The 25941-nt window shown below is 41.2% G+C and overlaps 2 protein-coding genes across 6 annotated transcripts in view; both read left to right on the top strand.

The window, feature by feature from the left end:
* Positions 1-14797, top strand: part of specc1 (sperm antigen with calponin homology and coiled-coil domains 1) — an 83178-nt gene extending 68381 nt beyond the window's left edge. For all 5 annotated transcript variants that reach the window (XM_067607544.1, XM_067607545.1, XM_067607543.1 and 2 more), the window contains 3 exons: positions 8024-8140; positions 10054-10113; positions 13282-14797. In XM_067607544.1, the coding sequence (XP_067463645.1) occupies positions 8024-8140; positions 10054-10113; positions 13282-13371 (267 nt within the window). In that variant the 3' untranslated portion in view covers positions 13372-14797. The remainder of the gene's footprint in view (positions 1-8023; positions 8141-10053; positions 10114-13281) is intronic.
* A 565-nt stretch (positions 14798-15362) lies between these two features.
* On the top strand, positions 15363-25911 carry adora2b (adenosine A2b receptor). The gene is made up of 3 exons (XM_067607548.1): positions 15363-15887; positions 16062-16553; positions 22742-25911. The coding sequence occupies exons 2-3, from the start codon at positions 16234-16236 to the stop codon at positions 23439-23441; spliced, it is 1020 nt and encodes a 339-aa protein (XP_067463649.1). The 5' UTR covers positions 15363-15887; positions 16062-16233; the 3' UTR covers positions 23442-25911.
* Positions 25912-25941: the final 30 nt, after the last annotated feature.

Genomic DNA, 25941 nt, shown 5'->3' with positions numbered 1-25941 from the left:
AAACACTTACACAGGGGTAGGATGGCAGTGCTGTCACCAAGGAGAAGAGCCCTTCATCCCCTCAAGGGAGAGCATGGTGTGTTTACTCATCAACTACCACCATACCCCAGTAATGCAGAGGTCTTCAGCTCAATACCTGACCTGTGTTAAACTCTCAGCGGAGGATGAGATGTGAGCCCAGACAGACTCTGTCGCACCTCAAATGTCAGATTCTGGGAAGCACAGATCGATCAGTGAGGACCTTAAGCTGGCTCTGATTGACTCTGCCCTGTGGGAGAGACTGAAGGAGCCTCTCACAGGAAATTAGTATTCACGAGGGATCTTGTGCACGTGCATAAAAGCATGTCTGAAACTGGCTGTTTTGTGTTTTCCACAGTGGCTGTAATTATTTACACTCTCTCTCTGTTCATTTTTTTCCCTGCCATCCACCTCAAAGTCTTTACACTGTTTAATTGGACTACAAGGAATTGCGATCACAAAGCGAGCTGGACCATGTTCATGTCTAATTTTGAAGTTTTTGATTGAAAGTTCTTATATATTTTTGTTAAAAATTTTACTATAATTGTGAAAAAAACCCTATCCTCTTGTCTACCTGCTGTGGTTTCACAGTAGTGCCCATTTCATCACTACTGATCAGTCATTCTGAGTGAAGTAAAGACTTTCTTGAACAGCTGGTCTGGTGGCCTGTTGTGAAATGTGCTGCTGTATATTTATCAGACTCTTTGATGTCTTAATTTAGGAGAGCTCCGGACACTTTTTAAACTTTTTTTTTTCTCAATTAACCATAGAAGCCAAACAAAAATAAATGCTCTATTTGTTCAAAATGGGAACAATGAGCAAAGGCTCAGAACATTAGGCTCAGCTGGGTCTGACAGAGCACAGCTCATCCGGCCCTGTCTGGGAAACTGTCTCACACACACACACACACACACACACACATACAAAGCCATTGAAGAGACAGGAATGGACCCCCAGGCGAGGGAGGAATGGAGGTCTGACATCGAGGAGGGGGAGAGGGTTGAAGTTCAAAGACTAGAAATTACTGTAAGTTCTAATAATGCAGGATTAATAGTGGTAGTGGTGTGAGTGACATCATCAGTGTAAGGTAACATAGTAGAGGGCTCACTGCAGTTGAAAATGTCTGGAATATCTTATGTATTTATCTAATGATAAATAATCATAATGACCATAATATGTCGGTCAAATCTGAGTTTAAACCTGCTTAAGACTGAAAGTCCTTGACGTTATCTGAACTTAAGTGCAAAAAAAACATGCATAAGTAAACAATCCTTGACACCTGGAAGTGGTAGTGCCAAGTGGTTATTTAATTCACTCTTCTATTCTGAGAGGTGCAGATAAATGTTCTTGGTATAACAATAGAAGGAAATGCTGTGCTGCCTAATTAAAGAAACACTGACATTTTGAGAAATGTGCTTGTTTGCAGTCTTTCTAAGAATCAGAAGAGAAAATGAATGTTCAGTACAGGGAGAGGTCCAGGATGTGTTGAGCCTAGCTCAGCAAAAGCAACAGAGGCAGGGCAAGTTAAGTGATTTATGGACATAAAAAAGAAGCCAGTTTTAAAAACAATGTGGTCGTATTTAAAGATACAAAGTCATAAAATCAGAAGGACATATTGAGTCCAAACTCTGTGATAATCTAAATCTCTTTTATATCATCTTATGATTCATCAGATAGGTGAACATTTTTAATCAAAGGCAGATCTATCCTAAAGCATCAGTACAGGTGACCTGTGTACTTCTGTGTCCTCTCTGACCCGCGCCGCCCTCCCCACTCTTTATCTGGTCCTGTGTGCAGAATGTGTCCATTAAATTGTATGTAGACAGGCTGAGTCTAGAGAGCAGCACTCCCCAGCTCCACCGGCTCTGTGACCTTCCCAGCTGCCCCGTCTTCATCTTCATGGTCCCGCCTGCCTGGGCTTTCAGCCTGTCATTGCTCATGACTGTGATTCATTGCAAGGTCTATTAGGGCGTTCCCCCTTCTCTCCCATCTCTGTCGTTCTTAGCCTCTCCGTTTCAAACTTTCTTTTCCTATTTTTGTTTTCTTACTCATACTTTCATTTTCATTTTTGCTCCTTTCTCACATCATTTTCAGTTATTTTTCTTCTTGTTCCCCAACGCATTCAATCCCACTGACGCAGAGAGGTTCTCTGAGAGGAAATATACTAAGCTCATCAGTCAGACGACTCTCTCAGGCTTGATGTCTCCTGCTTTCACCCTTTAGACTAATGGCTTTTTAACAAACCATGTGTGCGTGTCACAGTTATCCTCCTTCCTCCCCTGCCTGCCGTGTGCTGCATTGTGCTTTGACATTGTGTTTTTACATTCTTTATCTGTAAGCAAGAGCTTAATATTGCAATAATGGCACATTGACATCCGGGGTCAAGTGTTATGAAAACACAATAGCGGAGGGGCTTTACTCCTTGCTACTGAACGTGTCAAAAGTCCAGTAGCATTTACATAGAGCTGCAGAGAGCACACACCCATCTTGTATTGCTGCACACAGTGTTGAAGTGCTGTCTCTGTGGTGTTTAGTGCTTGGCTCGTGTCCAGCTCATCTGTGAATTCCATTTCCAAATGTTTTACAGCATATAGAGGTTGTTGTCCAGGCAGGATGTGACATGGCCTTGGCCTGTAATGTCCTCTGCAGCAGTTTGTCTGCAGGATGAAGTTCCATGTAGAACTGAAATGATCAGCATAAAAATTATCTTTAACAGTTTTGATGATTGATTGAAGTCATTTTTTCAAACACAAATGTTGAACAGCATCTCCACTGTGATGATTTGCTTCTTTTCTCTGTTTTATATAATTGTAAACTGAACTTCTTGATGTTTTGGACTGTTAGTTGGACAAAACAAGTTATTTGAAGAAAACAACTTAGACTCTGGGAAACTGTGATGGGCGTTTTCAGATGTTTCTGACTTGATAATAAGAAATAATTGTTAGTTGCAGTCAAATGTTTAGTGAACTCTGCAAAAAAATAAAAAAAAATTCGATTAAATCTACAAAAACAGATCAATTTTCCACCAGTTTTTCAACTTCTAGCAGTCTCTAATGTAGCTGCAAATATTTCACTGTCTGCATTTTGTGACATCGTTAAGATCTTTCAAATAACCGGTCCCTTTTTATTAAAAAGTGTGCAGTATTAAAAGGCAGAGAATGAATGCTGTACCATCGGGCCATTCTAGTCTATCTAAGAATGTGTGTGTGTAGTTTATTACCTGCTTTAAATGTCATTTTCACCCTTGATTTAACTATTGATACAATCATAGATCATATCTGCTTTAAACTTGGAGGCAGGCCAAAGCCAATATACACAGATTAACTTGACGTTCTCTTTTTTTGCTCTCTCTGTTCAGTCCTCTCTTTGTACAATCCACTGTTTCTCTCTCATACTCTCTTTCTCTGAGCCCTAAAAAGCGACGGCTCTGCCTTTTGTGCCGAGCGAGACGCTTCCTGTCGCTTGTTGCTGTGTTTGCTTTTCTGAGCCGGCTCCCAGAGAGCTGTTGTTGTCCGCTGCTGTTTTAGCATTCATGCCTCTCCCTCTTTTCCTACCCTGAACGACCCCCAACCCCCTCGTCCTCTTTCTCTCCCACCCTGAACTCGAACATACCTACCGGCCCTGGCCTGGATTAGGACATGTGCTCTCCTCAGACTACCACAACACCCAGACACACTCTCCCTCACATATTATGTACAAACTGCCCTTTGCAACCTCTTTTATCAGCTTATTTGTCATTGTCTCTCTTGGTCTTGGGAGTCTCTGGGTTCTGATTAACCCTCTATAACTCCCTCTATGTGTGTGTGTGTGGGTTAATGTGCACATACATCACACACACGCTCACGCTCAATGTTACTGCATCAATTAAAGAGTACGGTTTAGACCTGCTCTATGTGAAAAGTGCCTGTTGTGATTTGACGCTATATAAATAAAACTGCCTTGACTTGACTTGACTAGACTACTAGTGGTGCTGCTGAGCCAGCTAAGAGAGAGAAGAGGGGAGTTATGAGAGGAATGTGGGCTGACATGACTCCACAGGTCTGCCCTCCAGACATAACAGACAGGCAGTGACTGATGGAGAGGAGACTCGTGCATCAAACCACTCTCGCTTTCAGCCTCTGTTACACCATCTCAGCCTGCAGATGAAAACGAGATTACCAAAATGTTACCTGCAGAATAGAGATCACTTAGCTTTTGAGAGTTACGTAAACATTTCCGTAAATTGATAGTATGTGCTGATTAGTATCCATGTGGTGATTAAATAGGCGGTTGTTGATGTAAATGATGTTTTGGTGATTGTTTTAACACACAAACTGGCTGTATATCGTAAACAAAGCCTGAGCCCAGGACTATGCATCCTGTTTTGCTTCATTAAGATGAAACAGCTGCTCCTTCAGATCCCATTGTGACCATCAGTGCTCTGTGGCTTTGGACAGAAATAACTGGCCACACAAACGCATAGATGAGATGAGCAAACAACGCTCATTGGCATGCCGTAAGGAATATTCAAAATCTAGCAATTTCAGATTCAGGAATATGATTAACAATAACATAATTAACAATTTACTGTATATTAATATGAACCAATCATGACTTTGTATGACTAAACAAGATCTACAGCTATGGAGGCGGCTCTGTGAGGCTGTGCTAAATGCTAAAATCAGCATGCTAACATGCTCAAATTGCAAATTATGTTTAGCAGGTGTAATGCTTACCATGTTCACCATCGAAGTTTAACATGTTAGCATGCTACCATTTGCTTATTAGCACTGAATTTTATGTACAGCTGAGGCTGATGGGAAGTATAGGACTGGACCTGATGATGGTGCTGGGGGGGGGGTGGGTCACCAAATTTTTAGATCCTGTGGGGAATGTGAATTCATGGCAATTCATCCAACAGCTGTCGAGACATTTTACTGAAAACCTCATGGTGGTGATAGAGGAAAAATCAGGGAATCACCAAAGTCAGTAGGATTCATCCTCTGATGACCATGAATGTCGGTACGGTATTTCATGGCAATCCATTAAATGTTTGTCGAGATATTTCAGTCTGGACCAAAATGGTCGACCAACCGATTGACTGACATCGACATCCTTAGAGCCACACCACCACATGGCGAAAAACTAGATGAAAATAAGATCACATTCAGCTAAAGACATAGTTTCATATCAGTTAGCAGTACTAAACACAGCTAGGCTCACATCAGTGTGAGTATGAGCTCCACAACCAGAAACCATGAAACTGTTTGCTCTTGTCCCACAGTTGTCTTCTTGGTCAACCTCATGACTTGAAACTACATCCAACTTCAAGCTGAGTGAACTGGTCTCCATAAAGCCAAAGCACACAAGTGAAGGCAATCAGACATAACAAATCTGTCAACACTTCTTGGGAGCTCGGGGGATATTCATTACTGGAGAGACTCAGAGCTGTGATTTTTAATTCTTGTCCTCAGGAGCCAGAGTTCTGTCGTTTCTCTGTCCTATCAGGTAGTTAATTACATTCACCTGGCCTCACATGTATGGATCAGTCCCTGATTAGATTATAGAACGAAAATCAGCAGGACTCTGGTCCTCAGGGCCAGGCACTGAAGACAGTAAACAAACATATGATTGCATGTCCAATCTCTCACATCTCACTGGTGCTAATGCTGTGTGTACAGATGCACCGATGTACCCAAAGATATTTAATGCAGTGCTTTATCCCAAACAACTAAAAAAAACAATGTTTCTATTCACTTTTTGAACAGGTTTTCAATTGCTGTGTTTGATGTTGTTTTGATTTTTTCTGCTTTTTGTTGAATTGATTGAATTGATTACAGTATGTCTGCTAGTCTCACCTAGACAGACAACTCACCTCCCAGTTAGACCAGTACCACACACATCCACAGCAGATGCTGTACGCCCCAGTGGGAAATTGATTTTAGGAAAGAGGAGAATTTCAGCATGTACACATTGGGCTACAATCAGACAATAGTGTAATAATGTGTAATATATTGGAGGTTTGTTTCCTCACTAGCAGCATGGCTGTAGGGATGGCAATATTTGTCTTTTATTTGGTCCAAACCGAAATATCTCAACAACTATTGGATAGATTTCCATGAAGTTTTGTACAGACATTCATCGTGTCCATGAGGATAAAGTCTCCTGACTTTGGTGATGTCCAGTTGTTCCTTTAGAGGCACCATTGAGTTGACAGTTTAGTTTTTTAGTGAAATGTCTTCAAAACTTTGTGTATAGTGCTATTTAGTAACTGTTAGCATACCAACATGCTAAACTAAGATGTGAACATGGTAAACATTATACCTGCTAAACATTAGCATGTTAGCATTGCCATTGTGAGCTTGCTGTTGTTATTTTTAAAGCAAGATGTGAAATTTGCATATTCAGTTATTACACACATATTCATATTGTTGCATGTCTTGTCATGTCGAACATAATGTTCACACATCTGCTTTTAAATCTCTTTATGTCCACCTGCACTGGATGGCGGCTCTGGATCAGAGTGCTGTAGATTTCCCAGGATCGGTGTGTGAATGTGTTAAGTATTACTTAACACATTTATTGTGAGGTGCAGAAATTCACTAGATTTAAAATTGAAATGGGAACTTGAATTGATCATTAAACTGTGAAAGAGTGATTAGCATTCCATGTGTAGAAGGCAACAAACTTCCACTAACTTTAAAAGATGGAGGGAATTCAGATGGAAGAATTTAATTTGCTTCTTTATTACATCCCACATAAAAAAAACAACAACTGGGTAAACAGAAGCAATATTGGAGACAGTGTGGGCAAATTAAGGCCAATCACTCACATATTTTCTGGTCATGTATAAAAATACAAACAGGGTTATTCAGATTCTGGAGGAGATTTTATGTTACAAGATTCCCAGGGAGGCACAGATTGAATAGCTGGGATTAATACCTGGTGACATAATTCAGGACATCTATCTCTTCAAACTACTGATACTTGCATGTAAAAAAAAAACATCACGAGGAGCTGGTTGTGACCCCCCAAAAGACCAGGACAGTAGCTGGACATTGTACAGGAAATATAGTCCGTGGAAAAACTGACTCCTTATCTAAGGAAGAATGCCGGGGAAAATGGGCTGCATACAAGAGAAAGGATGGGCCGTGTTCTCAGTAGGACTGAATAGAATGGATCAAAGGTTGTAAAGAGAAAGTAATGCCCCCTTTTATTTTTAGATTTAGTTTTATTTTTGTTATTAATGTTGTTTTGTTGTTGATTTTGTTCAGTTTAAAGTAGTTGAATGGCTACTGCGCATGCCACATAACTGCAGCGTCCCTGGTTTGACTCCAGCCAGTGACCTTTATTGCATGTCGTACCCATCTCTCTCTCTCTCTCTCTCCTTGTTTCCTGTCTGCCACTTCACTATTATCTATCCAACAAAGGCAAAAATAGCACAAAAAAATCATCTTTAAAAACTCAACCAAAAAATAACCAAAAATTAAATAAATAAAAAGTTTTTTAAAAAAGAAGTATGTGAGCCGTGAGGGAGACACCGGAAATAACTGATCTATCCAACGGGGAGCCTGCAAATACCCAACAATGGCCTGGAGGAAGTATTTCCTTCAAACACTCTACTCTTATCAGACTGTGAATACCCTGAATACAGAGTGTGAGGTGATGATGCTCTGTGAATTGCACACGCACACAAAAAACAACAAACTGGACGTGCCGCTATGCACGTTCTTCACCCAGAGGAGAGATCAGAGAGAACCACAGAGGCTTAAAGGGGATCTAAGAAGATCCTTCAAACATCCTCTAAAGGAAACATGACCCACACATAATAGCATTACATTTTAATTTTCATGTTGTTTCCTGTGGTTCTGTGACTTAATGGCTTTTTTTTATTGCCTGTTCATGTTGCCAAAAGACTATTAGCTCTTCCACTCAAATTATGGGCATTTTAAGCTTATTATGAGTGTGTGATATTGATCGTGGTTTGTGTGACCTCTATGATTTTTGTCTTTTTTCCGATTTACAGAATATTGATGTGACCAACTTCAGCAGCAGTTGGAGTGATGGACTGGCTTTTTGTGCCCTCTTGCATACATATCTGCCCGCCCACATCCCCTACCAGGAACTCATCAGTCAAGATAAGGTAGAACACTATCAGGAAGACTACACACACACACACACACATGCGCGCACACACACGCACACACATGCGCGCACACACACACACAAAAAAAAAAACAGGTACAATTCTCATGTTACCCCCTTATCCAATTGCTGGCTCAACTGCATACTTGGGTTCAGACATCACTTCGGTCATGACCCACACAAAGTTTTTACATCCATATGTGAGCAATTCTGTGTGTTCGTGTCAGTTCGTAGCAGAAGATTGAGCTACTTCACACGTACAGCGCAGCGAGTTTCAATGGCTCAATTAACCACAAGGGTCACTACAACACTTCCTGACTGGAGGCTTTTCTGAGAAAATTCACAAATTTAAAAACAAAATGATTTCATGAAGATATCGATCTGTCAGACCTCCAGCACGTGTTCAGGAAATGCAGTCACAATTGCTTGGAAACAAGTTGTTTGTTTGTTTTTTTTCCTCAGAAGTATAGTCTGAATGTCCTCTCTGATTAATGAGTCGAGCAAACAAACTGCACCTTCAGCCTTTTGTTGTCCTGTCTTCTATTTAGACTTGCAGAATTGTGTCTCCAAAATAACACCACACATAAAGCCACAATAAGTTGTTTGTGGAAAATGTGAACCTATTAACTGTGAAAATGGTCTGCTTACACAGTGCAGGTCTGACAGAAGAATGTTTGCCAAGAGGAAAATAAAATCCCTGTAATGCTTTGAAGCTATTTTGCCAAGAGTCATTTTTTCCACCATTAAGCTGCACATTAACAGACTTCCTTTATGAAGTTGTATACATTTTATAAGCCTGCCATATTGTCCACACAGCATTAACAGACACCCCGAGGATGAATTATGAATGTGGCGTTTGTGTAGTCGAACTGTAAGTGATCCCAGGCACAGAGCAGCAGCTATAGCTCGGTGTTGACAGCTCTGCAATGTGGACATGCAGGTGGTATATACAATAACGAGCTGGCAACTTTGCAAACAATATGGTTCCTCTGCAGGTCTTTCAGTCTACTCCAAGATTAAAACAATAGACAAACACCTCAGAGCAGACCTGACACATCCTACGTGACAAATGAAGGCGTGTGCGCACGGCCTTGTCGATGTGAATGCGTAACATTAAGCTGATGACAGAGACATTGCGTGGCCCATCTCTCTGAATAATTCAATAGACGCGTGTTGGCTTTAATAACTCTTGCTGAGTGACTTTCCCCGAGGCCCAAACACCCAACCTCTTCCCAGTATAATCTGTCCTTCCAGTAATCCCATTACTGCCCTCCTTCACCCTTTATCATAGATGTTTTTAAGAAAACAACTTTATAGATGGATTTATTGTATATTTTTGGTGAAACAGGGGAAGTTTGTTCTTTCAAGAACCAGTCTACACCTGCAGAACTAATTATTAAGACTTTATAATTTTCTAATTCATCATTCCAGCTGTGCTGATGTCTAGAGACAGTTAATATGATGGTTGAAGTGATTGTGAGAAGCACGAGATATAATGTTCATGAGTTCAGCTGCTCACTTCCATTTATAGGACAGTTTGTGTTTCACTCGTTAAGTTTTAAATGATCATTTCTTGTTTGTGGAGAAATTCCCATAGAAAGAGACAGAAATCTACAGAGATCCATTTCATGTGGGTGTTAATTAGGCTCACAGACGTGTCTGTTTTTGCCCAGTGTAGCTTTGCACTTATCAAATAAACATAAGAGATAATATAATACACTGAAATATGCACACAAACAAGCCAAGGCTCACAGATGTATAAGGCTGCATTTTTGGTGTTTGTGGGATTCGTGAATGTATTTGTGAGTTTATTGTTGTTGTACTTAACTCTGTGTGTGGTACTGAGATATAACAGCGAGTAGAGAATGGCGGCTTCAGTGTCTCAACACCCAATGGTTTGTTTTTCTTCAGGTCCGGAATCTGACCCTGGCTTTCCAGGCGGCCGAGAGCATTGGCATCAAACCCTCCCTGGTGAGTTGAGCTGCCACACACACACAAACACACACAAACCCACAGGTTTACTTAAAGGTAGAGTCAGTGATTCTGGGGAAAGATTGTTCTTTTATATACTTTTTGTCAAACATGCAGACATACAAACTATTTTGGTCGCTGCAGCTGACAGTCGGCAGAGACGCTGAACGCAGGTTGAGTGAGAAGTGGGGAGGCGGCAGAGAGGCAGAGCGTGGTTGGACTGTTGTACCCACATGAGATGATTTTTTTTTGCACTCGTGATAAAGTGTGAGAAGAACAGAAGTGACTCTACAGCTGACACATCGTTCTGGATTCCACCATATTTCTCTTTTGGTTGTTGCCTTGGCAACACACGTCTGTAAATTTGGGGGACGGAGCTTCTGAAGGAGCAAGAAGGAAGGGACGTATTTGTTCTTTAGGTTAAATATCAACTATCTTTCTCCAGAATGACTGACTCTACCTTAAAGTCACTTTCTGGGGTATTTACATAGACATATATCAATCAGTGTTTAACCAACTGGGGAAACGGCTTTTGTCTCCAGTTGCACAATCAACTGGTCTTAAGTCTGGTGTGTGTCCCTGAAAGTGACTTAAGTCATACACACACACACACACACACACACACACACACACACACACACACGGGGATCCATTGATTAGACGAATTGGAAACAGTACACTTTGATTTGTCAAACTTACAGGATGCTTCAGAACAGAGACGCCCCAGAAGCTTTTTATTGGACCATTTTTACTGGACCATGACAGTCATGAGCTTATCTCTGTCATATCAGTTACCGACTCTTTTATTGCTGGATCGCCTCGAGCATTTTATTCCAGCACTGCACACTGGAGATCTATGAGACTTTGCTTCAAGAGAAAAAAATAAGCTAATTCATAATTCAGATATAATTGGGTTTGATTAGCTTTGTTGGTTTGTGAATCAGCAGCTTTCCTCCAAAATGATTGAGAAACAAGCAGCTGCTCCACTGAAGGAGGCTAAGAGAGCACTTAGTGAGATAACCTCAATGTTTCGTCATGTTGTAAACAAACACAGTGAAATGTGCTTCATGTAGCAAGTCTAGAGTGTCCACTCCTTTAGAAGAACAGTTTTAGGGTGGATTTCCTTTTCCTTTCTCTTTAAGATTAAATATTCTAAATAAGACTGAATAAGCAACAAAAAGTTCAAGTTTGGGGAAAAATAAGTTTAAGACCGTGTTCAGTCTGACTTTAGCGCTGTGTGGAAAAAACGCAGCGCTCTCATTCATTTGAATGAGAAAAGATAACCTGATAACTTTCCAGAATTATAAAGCGCTTGTTTGGATGGATCTATAACTCAAACTGGACTTCCTCGATGGTATTTCATCGTCTCACCAGTACCTGAAACAATTCGTCTCCACCAAGCAGCCCCTTACGTTTTTTTAAACACAGCGTTCTTTTGGGTCTGAGTGCCCACTAACACTCAAAAACAGAGCTAATCTGCATCATCAGGACTGTGTGGGTGTTTGATCAGATCTGATTGAAGGTGATTTAACCTGAGCCTCGCCCACTTCATACTTTAAACCAGTGAGAAAAATCTCTCACATGAAACAACCAAAACTGTTCTAACTTTGGCAGAAAACAGTGTGATGAGGCAGAATCTAACGTTCATACCAGGAAGCTGAGTGAGATTTTTTTTTTACTGAGGTCTTTTTAAATCAGGTGCAAACAGAATTCAAACAAAATCATCATGTTTTTAGTTTCAGGTCATAGATGTCAGGAGCTGTTGTTCATAAAAACTTCACACACACACACACACACTGCCTTTATGTTTTTATTTTCACTGCATTCACTGTATTTTCTTCATTCTCATATAAAACACACACATCACTGCCAGTGAAAGTGTGGCCACCAGACCAGGTGAAGTTAATTGCTCACACTCCTGGTTACAGTACGTCCAGTGAAAACAGAAAAAAAAAAAAAAAAAGATTTAGAGGAATAATCTGCTGCAGTTTTGCTGCCAGCAGGAATGAAATATTTCTTGTCTGATCTTTCCTCTGTACATACTGATGGCACCTCAGCTGCACTACATCATTTAAAATATCTTGGAAGTGATTACTGATTACTGCCTCCTGAGACAGAAACTAACATGACGTCCCTGTTTTACATCTGTGCATGACGTCTTGCCTTGTTACCCTCTCTCTGATGACAGCTTCTTGTTTTAATGTGCATGATAAAACAGATGAATGTGTTTTGATTTTTTTCCAACTAAAGATAATTGCTGTATGATGACTTTGAAAACACACAAATCAATCCTAACGGCTCATTCGCTCTAAATCTGGAGGAGCCAGCAGGACGTCCAGGAAGTGATTTATGTGATTTAAATGTTTCACTGAGACCAAAGTTCACATTTCTTTGACTTATTAATTCTCCATTACATGCTTGTGGCTGCCAGTTTGGATATGGTTAACTTGTTCCCATGTCAGTGACTTAAAAATACTATAAACAAATAAATTACAGGAACCAGACTGCCACCGGCTGTCTCTCTAGTCTACTGATTGTGTTTTACTCTCCATTCATCTGCTGCATTAACAAAGCCTCAGATACAGCTCAGAGAGAAGAGGTGACTGTGTACAGGAAGCTGCCGTGACACTGGCTCGACATGGAGTCATGTGAAAGCCTGCTTCACTGTCTGACTCATCACTGTCGGCCAGGATTTGTCTCCGAGCGTCTCGCTGCAGCTCCACACAGCTGATCAGAGTCTCATAGTCTGTAGATTAGAGCGCAAATGCAATTAATGTAACCATGAAGAATGCAAAGGATGACATGGTTTTGGGTCGCATCTGTGCGTCTGTTTTGATAAAAAGTGCACATGTTGCATATTTTTTTCTGTGTTCAAGTGTTTAAAAAGTAATTGGGCTAATGGGGGTGCTATAAGATTTTAAAGCCCTCACATTCATATTCATGGCATTTGGCAAAAGCTTTTTTTTATGATCACACGTTTAGCTTTCCCTGCAGAATACATAAACTATTTGTATAAAAAACAGATTTAAAGAGCAGAATTTGGCTTCGGCTGATTAACCTGGTGTTCATAAAGCTCAAAAGTTTTACAAACTCTAAAATACACTTGTTCTGAATCGCTGTTCTTTCCCTCCTCTCTCTCTCTCTCTCTCTCTGTGACTGTACAAACAGGACATCGAGGAGCTGATGAAGACCGACAGGCCGGACTGGCAGAGCGTCATGCAGTACGTCTCTCAGATCTACAAGTACTTCGAGACCTGACCAGCGGAGGGAAGAGGAGACCGATGAAGATCGGAGGCACTGCAGCACTTTTCTGCCGCCGTCTGTCAGCACTACATTCACCTTCCAGACAGACCGAAAGTTGCAAATTCTACCTTCTCCCGCTCGCTGTTTGACACTAGAGACTCGACTCTGACGGACCGCTCTGCTCTGGAGAGCTTTCAAACGGTCACGGAGCTGCTGTTTTCTCATTTCTCATTAACAGGACACCACAGTCAGTGTCGTGGCCCAAATTCAGCAACACTGCAGTCAGTGAGAACATTGTCCTGTTTTCATTTTTACAAACTCAAGGTGTCAGTGGAGCATCTGATTCACAGACAAATGACAGCAGGTGATATTAGATTAATATCAAGCCTTGTAGTGGCACGTAGCACAACAGAGTTTTGTTCATCCCTTTATATTGACTTTGAAAGACTTTCTTTTGAAGATAATATGACAAAATGATATAATCTATTGAAATGAGAGATATTTTTTGCAGACATTCACATTTTTCAGATGTTTGTGCACTCAGTCCCCACGTCACTGTGCTTCCAACACTTTTCTAAAGGTTATTTGCTAATTATCGGTGTTGTTTGTGAATCAAATGCTCTGTGGAAATGTTCTGACCTTTGTGTCGTTTTGAACACGTGCCAAATTTTTCTGCCAAAACACAATCTATACAAGACTATCTATGCATGGTTAAAGTGTAACATTCTGTCTGTGTGCTCAGTGTGACTGAAAAACATGCAGTGAATCAGAGTGAATTCAACTTTTGGTAAATTTTTGGCCCATTTTACCTAAATGTTGCTCAATAGAATCAATCACTTCTCTTGCTGAGTTCTTCCTGTAAACGAGCTGGAGTGACAGGTTTGAGTTGAACTGAAGCTTTTATATTTTCCACTTCAAATGTGTAGTAGAGATTAGACAAACCCTCGCTGCCATCTGTGACCAGACGCTAAAACAACTGAACACTGCGAGAGTTGCTGAATAGTTTTGTAGAAATATTTTTTATGAAAAGAGATCTCTACGTTCGGCAAGCGTTAAGGATCGGCTGAATCAAAGCATCGTACCGTGCCATCCTGTGCCGTTTCCTCCCATCAAGACTCTCAAACAACTGTGGTACTGCAGCTGCTTTGCTAAACAGATATCTATATTTCGCATGCCATGTTAAATTATGAAGGAGAGAATAACTTTTACATCTTAGAGTCGAGGCGCTACACGTTCTCTGTGGCGTGATTTAGAGAAGCCTCCATTTGCAGATGCCCTTATGTTTTGAAAGATAAAAGTGTTATTTATTTATTTACAAGAAATGCATCCTGAGAGGTGACAATGTGCACAGAAACGTATGCAGTTTTCTATTTACGGATGTCAGATTTGGAGACCTGTTGGATGAATATTGCTTAATAAAGGATTGTCAGGTTTTCTTTTTTTTTTCATGTATTCTTTTGTGTAACAGTTTGGCACATGATGCACAGTTGTTGAGTGAGAAGCTACTGTATTGTGTGAACTCAGCAGCCTCTCAGTGTAGCACTTTGTGTTTTTTAAACATATTCTTGTCTTGCTCCAGTTTAGGTTAAACTGCTTTTCCACTGTGCCCATTAAAGCTCTGTGCCAGGGTTGTAAAACCTTTGGGTATGTGGGAACACTGAGTGGAAAAGGGTTGCCTGCTTCTCTCGCGCGCACATGCATACGCGCGCGCACACACATACACCTTTCAAGGCAGAATACACTTTGGCAGGCCCCTATTTTTAAAAAAATGGATTTAAATATCTAAACATTAGATCAAACAAAGACTTGAATGAGTAAAGGAAAAACTTCACAGGGTCTGTTTAGCAAACAGAAGATTCTGCTTGATCATGACCAATAAGGACATACGTCATATTCATTTCTAGGAATATTATGCACCTATACACAAGTGACTATTTCATCATTGCGCTCCTCACTGACTTGTGCGTTTGCGTCAGCTAGAACAGGAATCTGAATTATGTCCGGCAAACACTTAAAAACATGAGTAAGTTGACTTTTGGATTGCTTTTAGCTCCGCTGAGTCTTCTGTGTGGGGGCACAACACCGCAATTTCGGCCTGATTGAAACCAGATGCAGCCGGTGTGAGTAGTGCGGGCGCGCGTGCGTGTGTGTGTGTATGCGTGTGTGCTGTACACACAAGACAGCATTTACATTATACTGAGAGCACGTGGAGACGTAGGTGGATGCTGTTGTAATTGGCGCGTAATTACGCACGGCTTCGGGGATTCCACTTTTATCACACCAACTAACCGCGAGCGTGTGTGTATGTATGTATGTGTGTGTGTGTGTGTGTGTGTGTGTGTGTGTGTGTCAGATTGGGGCGTGGCCTCTCTGAATTGTGAGTTTTTTTCCCCCTCTTTTTTTCTTGCGTTTCTCCCTCCACTTCAAAACTGCTGTCGGTGGGAGTTGTGTGACAGATGCCGCACAAACGCTCCACAGATCGGTCGCTGTTGGTGTGAAAACATCCACAGACGATGTACAGGTTCATTAAGGTGAGCGAAAACAATGTGCAGATACTTTATCTGTTTTAGAATAGTTCTATTTAATCAGCAGGCGGGAGGATTAATGCAGTAATAAGCTCTGTCAACTTTGTGATGCAGAAATAGTAAATTACTGCTTTTTCTCATAGCTTTTGTTAAAAAATTAGATCCTTTTCTTTCCAACAGATGGCTGCTTCTGCTGCTCACACTTGTGGAATATTCCTGGATTACAGCAAAAAGACTTGTTTACCCCATCGGGACTAGGAGCTTTGTTGCGTGTGTGTGTATGTGTGTGTGTGAGTGACCGTCTTCTCTGTGAACAGCCTGCAGATTTTGGTCCCGTCACACTCTTGCTGAGATGAATACGTACTACATCGTGATTGAAGTAGTAATTGCTGTTCTGTCCATATCCGGCAACGTACTGGTCTGCTGGGCTGTCGCCATCAACACCACTTTGAAGAACGCCACCAACTATTTTTTGGTGTCTTTGGCTGTGGCAGATATTCTGGTCGGTTGCCTCGCCATCCCTTTTGCCATAATCATCAGTATCGGCATAGAGTTGGACTTCTATGGATGCCTCTTCCTGGCCTGTTTTTTGTTGGTGCTGACACAGAGCTCCATCTTCAGTCTTCTAGCCATCGCGATTGATAGATATCTGGCCGTCAAAATTCCTCTGAGGTGAGTTTTCTTTTTTTTTTTTTAAATCTCCTACATGGAAGTAATGTCACATCTTGTTTAGCTGCTGAAACGCTGCTAAAGGTTTTTCCCCCTGGAATCCCCATATGACAAGATTAGTGCTGTAGGTGTGAAGATAATAATGAAGATAATGAAACGTTCTCATCCTGCTTTCTTCTAATTGATTAAATCAGTGACTTCACGTGACCTCTTTGACCTCTGCCAGGGATCCTTGTTGGTTCTTGGATCCCACTTTAGAAACCAACCAGCCATCTATCTACTAGAAAAGTGACTTTATTTGTGTAATAACTTGTCAACGTAAATACTAAATAAGTAGAAAAATACAGAGCATTGAATCATTTTCATAAAAGAGCTGAAAACATTTTCTCAAATGCAAATATGTGTAAGTTTCCTAAATGGTGACATTTGTACCCCATGGAGAATATTTGAATTCAGAAGCTGGGAGATCAGTATCAGCTCTGTGATCCTACTAATCAGTTTCCTGCAGAGCTTATTGCCTTGTGTATTAATAGCAATGGTTAATATCTAAACTAGGTATGATAATCAGATAATATTCTCCAAACATTATTTAAATCTGGTGTTGGAGACAGACTGACTGTCGCGAACGCTTTGAAGTTTTCCATAACCTTGATTCTATAACCTAAAGGATTTGAGTGATTCCAGTTTACATTCAGAGGCGACTTTAGTATCACAGCAGCAGATACAAAATACATCTACACGCAAGTACTTGAGTTCTTTAAAATATCCAGTTTCTCAAATATAATTTGCCTTGGTTGACCAGTAGCTATCTGATGTGCATTTCATCTGCAGCTCATAAAAAGATGCAAATCACTCTCATGCTGATCTGCACGCTGATCAATGCCTGCTCACAGCGTGTCACCTCCATTGATCCTGATGGCTAAGACCACAGAGATCTGCTGTGGCCTGAGGATCAGCTGCCAGCAGAGACAGAGCAGAGCTGTTTGACATTTCCATAAACTGAAGACTGTAAGATCTATTATCAGATAGGAATGGTGGTGTTGGTGTTGTTTCTGGTATTTCTCTGTGTCAAAGAGTTGTCAGTTTCTTTTGTAGGGAGGAAATTATCACTGCAGTTTCCTACACAGGCACTGATGTGGTTTTGGGGTCTGTTTTCTTGCTGCGGGGCTGTTCAGTCATGATGTGCTGTCATTTCCATTAGCTTCAAACTCTGGCAAGAAAGGACAGTTTGACACGAGTCTGGAATTGTCCGCCACCGACCAAGTGGCTTATAAAATCCCCATTTTTGCTTCTATTTTTGACCTACCACAGAAAAAAACACCTTATTCTACTTTCTCACATTGAAAACAATGACTTTCATTGTTTTTAAACAGGATACACACTCATAACACTCTCTAAAAACTTCTCAACGTGACTTTTTATAGTTTCCCCTAAAAGCCCAGCGCCCACCCTAACAACACACACACACACACACACACACGTGATATTAACATCAGTGTTCAGCTCATATTACAAATCCACAGCGATGGCTGGTGTGTGTGAACTCACACTCATGTATGTCTGCATGTGTGTGTGTGAGTTTGGCCAGTCTGCGGTCCTTCGGGGCTGCGATTCTCTCTTAGATAAAAGTGTTTTCACAGATGGTTTTAGTGGAAGTGATAGAACAGAGCCAGATGTTTTAAACCCCCTGAGATAGCAGAGCCTCTCACCCACTCAACGCTCTCTTCCAGCCCTTCCCTGTTCGCATTTCCCACAAAAAAAGACCCTCGAGCTGTTTTGTCCCTCTGTCCTTTTTAAGCTCTCAAATAACCTTTTTAATACTTCCTGGACCTTGTCGTCACTCACACCGGTAGCTGTCCCTTGCTGTGCTCAAGAGAAGTATCATCTTGCCTGCTGATTCAACAGATTTCAGCTTCATCATTTTAACGCACAGTTTAAGGGAGTGTGGCGCAGTGTTGAGCGTTTCACTATTCTGGCGTTTCCCAAATCACTATTGATTCAAATAAAAAAAGTTGAAATATGAAGGCATTGATACAGTTGAAGGAGCTCTGTTGACAGCTCGACTTGAAGCGTAACCTCTCAATTTCAAGTTTTTCCGTCACAGTGATCCAAATTTACTGATTTGTCTCACACGGAAAATGAAGAGGATCAGGACCGTGAAGATGCAGACATAACGTGAGGGATTAATCATCCTCAGACTTTGAGTGAGGAACACATTCCCCACAACAAAAGCAGAGTCCTGAAATGACCTGGGATTAGCTGCGGAGACTAAAATGAGGAGCAGTATGATGTAAACAGAAGTCACGGAGGTCTAATCAGTGATTTATGATGAGTTCAAGCATTTCAGTTTCATCTCATGTTTACCACCATCTGCACCAAAGTTTCAATGACACTGAGAACACTTACTGTCAACATCTGATCTAATAATCGGAGCCAGATTTCATTTTGTGTCTGGACTCACTAAACATGGTGTTTAGAGGTTACAGTAGGATTTTTAGGGTTAGTATCGATTGTGCTCACTGTTTGCATTTACAGACGGGTGAGACATCAAGTCTTGTTGATATTGATGATGGCGCTAGATGAAAAGTCAGGGGATCACCAAGTTATTAGGATGCATTGTCTGGGGATCATGAATGTCCGTACAAAATTTCATGGCAATCTGTCAAACAGTTGTTGAGATATTTCAGTCTGGACTAAAGTGGTGGAGCAGCATAAAGTGTGTTTGTACACAGGTGTTGGACCTTGTTTGAATGTTTTGCACACTGGGAGGTGTTTTAGGTTAAGGGTTAAACTCAGGATGATCACTGGGCGGAGGTCATAACCATTTGTATATTTAAAGTAGTGAAAACAAGTTGAGCACTGCCTCCATTTTCTGTGGTGAAGAAAAACCACCTATCACACCTACACGGGGATGATGAGTATTTCATTTCTAAAAGACAGCCTTTGGGTGGAATATCACTTTGTCATCACGGCCAACACAAGATTTCTAAGAGCAGCATTCGAGGTTCACAACAAGACACACAGTTAGACTCTGAGAGAGCGAGATTATATCTTAATTTACCTTCTTCTGTCAAAACAATTCTTGCATGATCACATTTTAATCAGAGCATTAGAGCTTTACATATTCAAATCTATGTTATCAAGTCTTCAGCATGTTGTAAAACTTGTCTTTTAGAGACACAGAAACAAATGCAATTCATAATGCAAATGCTGTAAACTTCTGTTTGCACACACACACACACACGCAGGCTGAGGAAAGTATAACAGCCCCTCAGTGCTGTTGGTGTGAATGGTTGGCCACCTGTTAGAATGTGTTGAAGCTGAGCTGCGGATACTGCTGGACATTTAAACGGATGTTGTGAACATTTAGTGTGTTTGTGTGTTTGTGTGTGTGTGTGTGTGTGTGTGTGTGGATTGGCAGAGGTCTGTGGCCCCGGGCGGAAGCACAGCCACAGAGAGAAGAGAAGGGATGTATGGAGAATAGAACAGGGAGAAAAAAAAAAAAAAAAAAGGGGAAGAAAGCAAAACAAAGATAGATGCCAGCGTGCTGTCGTCATGCCAGAACTAATCCATTCAGCCGGCCAGCCGTTCCCTGCCTCTAAAGAGAGAAAGAGAGAGTGAGGGGTGATGTGCAGGACCTCTGGGAAATGGACAGTATGTTGCAGGAAATGTAGCCTGCTGCATGTTTGATTGACAGGCAGAAGGAGGATGAGGAGAGGATGGAGAAGAGCAGGAGGAGGGGGAAGATGTGGAGACGTGAGGAGGTGCGCAGGTCATCGTGACCTCCTCTCCTCCCTCTGTGGGCAGAGTGGTGTATTATTCATGGTCCCCGGGGAGACCAGTTCTCCTCCCTGCAGGGGAGTCGCAGGGCAGAGGCGGAGCTCGCGCACCACTGATGAATAATTAACTGTTTTTTAAAATAATTTTATAGTTCTTATAAAGCGGGCAGACTGAGCTAATGATTAAGAAGTTGTGTCGTTCCAGTGACATGACTTTCATTTTACTAGCAAATTCTCTGCTTCTGAAAACAAACTTTAATGACACAGACTTCCTGCCTGTGCCATCAAAGTCATAACATTTGCTGCCGTTTGAATCCACTTCCTCATAACCTGGCTTCACTTTCATCCCTCTCTGCCTCTTCAAAGGGTGAGGCTGGCTTTATTTTATAGTTTTATCAATATAAAAATCAGAGGCCAAAATCAACAATGATTTTATCCTACTAACAACTATTGCCTGTATAACCACTCCCTGGTATGGCTTGTTGTCATGAACACAGACATGAACAGTGCTGTTGCAAGTAATGATAACAGCACCCGCCTGTTCATGAGGAGTGGTTCTGTCAATACACACACACGTCTGGTTCAACTGAGGGTATTTAAGTTGATGTCACTACTTAAAGAATAAGAGCACAGTTTGTGTTACTACAGATTAACATGATGCTGAACAATAATGTGTCATAAATCAGCTACAGATGAGGGGAGAATGTTTCCTCCTGAAACAGCAGGAGCCTATTCTCAAATGATTCTGCTCTCTGTCTTTATTTGTTTATGTCTGATTGACCTTTTGTTAAAGGATGCGTGAACCTGAAGTACTAAAAATACTGTGAGGTGAAACACCAGACAGACAAGGTGATGCAGAGCCGGTAAGGTCATGCTGTGTTGTGATGACTGGAGTCAGGAAAGATAGGGAGGAACAACTCAGGCTTTAACCAGTTTACAAAGGCTTCATAAAGGATCATCGTATACAAAGCACTTTTTACATATTCAGAAATGATAGGTTCACATTAAAACAATACTCATATGCCCATGTGTATATTGAAAGAGTTGATTTTGCCCCTCTTCACTTACACTGGATTCGCATTAAGAAACGATCTTGTCAACCAGTGACTGTGTTACACTATTAGACTGTACTTACTATAAGGGCATGTGAGTATTGCTTTGAACCTATCCTTTAAAATATTTTATGATCCATTAATAAATCATGAAGTGATTTGCAAAGGCTTTTAATCACAGAATAACAAATCATTTTTTGTCATTTATAAATGATTCATCAACAGTAATTTGGCTAATGGCTTGTAAATGACACAACAGATTAATATAAGAACTTACTTATTAATCATTCATTAATGTTTTAATGATGAATTACAGCTGATTGTTAGAAAGTGACATTTGAAGTGTTGATATAGTGTGATTATGTAGTTCAGCTGTAGAAGTCAGATGGATTATTTGTGGCACCTACAGCACAGACTGGCGTGTGTGTGTGTGTGCACATGTGTATGAGTCATAACCATGTGGCTGCTCCTTCTGAGTCACTTTGGGGAAACGGTTCATTTTGCTTCAAGTGCTGTTCATATGATGGGGACAGTCAGGACGAAACTTGTGTGAGTCAGTCCTCCATCTCCATACATAGCCTCTGTGCACCTGCTGCTCTGATCATTTCATAGCATATTTCAGTGAGGCCGTAGCTCCGAGGGAGACATGCTGAGTCAGGGTACAATCTATAAATCTAGAACTCAACCATCAACCATCTTTGAGTTATGATAAATATGTACAGGAAATAGTGTAACGGTATCAGCGTCAAACTTCAAAACAACACAAAACCGAGACAGAAAACAACAGTGAAGTATCTATTGATGTGTGGAACCAGTTAACTTTCAGTTCTCTACTGCTTACAGTAAATGAAAATCACACAAGCGTATAAGCGCCCTCTGTTAGTGTTGCTGTTGGACTAAATCCATAGATAGTGATGTGTCAGTTAGGCCACATCAACAAACTGCACGTCAAAAGCCAAAAACTCTGTAAGAGCTAAACAAGATCAACATTTGAGTCTCGTTACAGTCACAAAATACTAACCAGACCTCTCTGCTAGCTTTGAGTTTTATTGTGATTTTGAGACTTTTGTGAGAAAATGAAATAAAGATGCAGGTATGTAACAGTCGTGAGAGCTACGTGGGCAAATACTCACATCATAAAGTGGTTAAAATAAACTATTAAATGACAGCAACCACAAGAAACAAAGCGTAATTCATGTTTGCACTCTGTTGGCATTTTTGCCATGTTGTTACAGATTTGATCTGTTATTGCTGGCCTGTAATCAGTCTCAAGAGTCTCCTTTTTGAGAGTGACGCATGTCTAAAACTGCCAACTTGGGAAAACTTTTAAAGAAAGTAACCTCTGCTGTGTTTTCTCTAGGTACAAGGAGTTGATGACGGGAAAGACAGCCAGAGAGATCATCGCTATTTTATGGATCCTCTCCTTTGTCATTGGCCTTATCCCCTTCTTCGGCTGGAACATGAAGCACTTAGCCTGCGAAACCAACAGCTCCAAGGCAGACAACACTACAAACGCTGGCCTACGGAGCTGCGAGTGCCAGTGCTTATTTGAGAAGGTGGTGGACATGCACTACATGGTCTACTTTAATTTCTTTGTGTGCGTGCTGCTGCCGCTGCTCATCATGCTTGGCATCTACGTGAAGATCTTCACCGTGGCCAGGAAGCAGCTGAGACAGATTGAGCTCAAGTGTGTGGGTAACGGGGACAGCCATCACCACGGGCTCCTGCAGCGGGAGATCCGGGCCGCAAAATCCCTCTCCATCATCGTGGGACTGTTCGCCCTCTGCTGGCTGCCCGTCCACATCCTCAACTGCCTCACGCTGTTTTACAAGGAGCTGGACAAGCCGGACGTTGTAATGTACGTGGCCATCATTCTGTCACATGCCAACTCTGCAGTCAACCCCATCATCTACGCTTACCGCATCCAGGATTTCAGGAACACCTTCCGCAAGATCCTGGCCCAACATGTCCTGTGCCACAGGGAGGAGCTGTACCTCAGCTCCAACGGCAGCAGACGCAACAGAGACCAGATCCACATGACCATCGACCCTCTGCTATAGAGAGCCGTGACGGAGTATTATCTGTGTCAGTTCTGTTGTTTCAGTCTTGTATTTTATGTCCACTGAGGTTTCTAATGTTTACAGAACAAGGGTATGATATGTGAAGATGAACCGATGTCAAACACGCCTTGAATGTGGACATTTATTTATGAATCGTGCCAAGTATCAGGGGTCAAGCAGTGAAATGTTGAATGGAGAGTCTTATAACTTTTGTATTGTGAAGGAGTTTTGATTTTTTTTTTTTTTTAACTGTTGAAGCTAACTGGATTTGTAGGACTGTGAAATAGGATCCAAACTTTGCTACATTCTAAAATGCTATTTATCATATTGAATCCACCCTGTTACAACTCATAACACTCCTGCTATTTTATATTGTCAACAATCAGTGCCAGTGTTTAATTATTTATTTATTGCAAGACCTTATCTTTGAGAATGTAAAGATCAAACAAAAACAAACAAAAAAAAAAACAAAAAAAAACTTTGTGAGGCTAGATCTGTGCTCGTGGACCTAGAAAGGTACAATAGAAGTAGTTTGCATCCATGGTTATTTTTTGGCTTGTGACCCTTTAAATTAATTCATTAACTCATGATCTCCATTACGGGCTTCATCTGCAGAAAGAAGTACAGACTGTCCTTCCTTTTCTGTGCTGTTGTATTTGATTATAGGGAGGCATTAGCAGCTGAAAACGATGGTATTTCTCACAGACGACCCGAAGTAAGACAGTAAAATACACAATACCTTTGTATAGCAGAATTATTTCTATGAAGCAGCTGCCTTCAACTAAGTGCCAGTGTTTGCAAGTGTTCCTGTCACTGCACTAGTAAATCTTCTAGAGGCATACAGTCCGCTCTCCACAAGAACAACAGAGCCTCTCACGCAACAACTAAAGAAGAGAGGGATAATCAAAACATAAAAAAGAAAAAAAAGAAATGCCGCTCTTATTCCATGAGTCATCTCTCACAGCAACAGGGGTCTCACATTTATTCTGTGACCCCTGCAGCTATGAGCCAGAGGAAGGCGTTTTTGTGACTACTAGATGAACAGCATGATTTGATTTGGTCACGCAGACCTAAAGACATGAGAAGTAGTTCAGCAACACACACCTGCGGTGCTGCTCCGTATTATTTCCACGTTAACATTTCTTAGGACAAAAGCTCAGGAAGCGGGAAACTGATTGTACCCTTCATAGAAACATGACATCTGCACCGAGCATTTTCAGCTGCTTTGTCTTGAGCCAAGTGATGACAAACTGTAAGCAGACAAGCTGGTGTCAAACTTAAGATCAATGCAATTTACATTATTCCTCATCATCCAGGCTCCTGGTACACGTGCATTTAGTGGCTTACATAACATAAAACACCATTTCTTTGATTCAGTTGGGTGTATATATGAATGTCACTTGCCTTTTGAGTCCAGCTGACATCTCCCCCACCCCCCCATGAGACAGTCTCAGCTGGGATCCCCAGGCTCTCATGTGGCCTGTTAACGCAATCAGTCCTTCATACACTGCTGAAGTCACTGAACTGAACTGAGATGAGCTGTTTCCTTTCAGGAAACAATACGTATTTTAAGGGTGAAATGTCTAAAATGTGTTGCATCCAAGACTTGTTTTAATCAAATTCCTAATGATCCGACACTTGTCCGCGCAAAGATAAGACGACTGATAGACTAGCTGAACCCAGAAAAATAGAGATAATATTGAGAGTGAAGCAGGAAACACTAATGATGATAAAATCGTTCACACTTGATGCTCTTCCTCTTTTCTGCATGTTTGCGTGCGTGAATTTGATCAGATAAGTAGTCTTGTTTGGAGTTTCAAAATGTATGTGAAAAAAAAAAAAATTAAGGTATTTCTGGTCACCTGAGAGCCATCACTACACAAATGAAAACACATTGCACTGATGTTTCGTGTGCTTCACTGGTGTTGAACCATGTTGTGTTGGCGTTCTTGAGTTGAGCACTTGCCTCCACTGCTTCGCCATCTCCCCTCAGTTGCCGTTGTGTACAGTGTTCCACCTCTGACTAATTTCAAGGGCTAAAATACAGGAGTGTGCCAACGTTTTAGTACATTCCAATGGAGACATCTATACTGTAACTGCACTGTAACGTTGTATTGTCTTTGTTGACTGATGTGTAAAAATAAGTACTGTAGATGTCCGGCTTTCTACAAGCTATTGATTGATGTCAAACTATTGCCTTCTTTTGCAATTTCAAGGTAAAAACGGACAATAACAAGTTGATCTAGTTCAACATTCCTGCCTTTCATTCCAAAGTATCTGTCAGTGTGCTCTAGTGTCATTACTAATCAGGAGAAACATCCACTCTGTGGTCAAGCTGATGTTCAATCTTTCTTCTTCAGGCCATTGTTTCAACAGAACTACAACTGCAAACTGATACTGCTATTTAACATGATGCAATCTGTATGTATGGTGAAATATTTTGTTAATAAAGGCAATGTTTATATTGTTACAGATCAGACTTTATTCTTAAAATACACAT

Source organism: Thunnus thynnus, chromosome 13 (assembly GCF_963924715.1).
Source record: "Thunnus thynnus chromosome 13, fThuThy2.1, whole genome shotgun sequence".
Lineage (NCBI taxonomy): Eukaryota > Metazoa > Chordata > Actinopteri > Scombriformes > Scombridae > Thunnus > Thunnus thynnus.
This window is presented reverse-complemented; position numbering and strand designations above follow the sequence as displayed.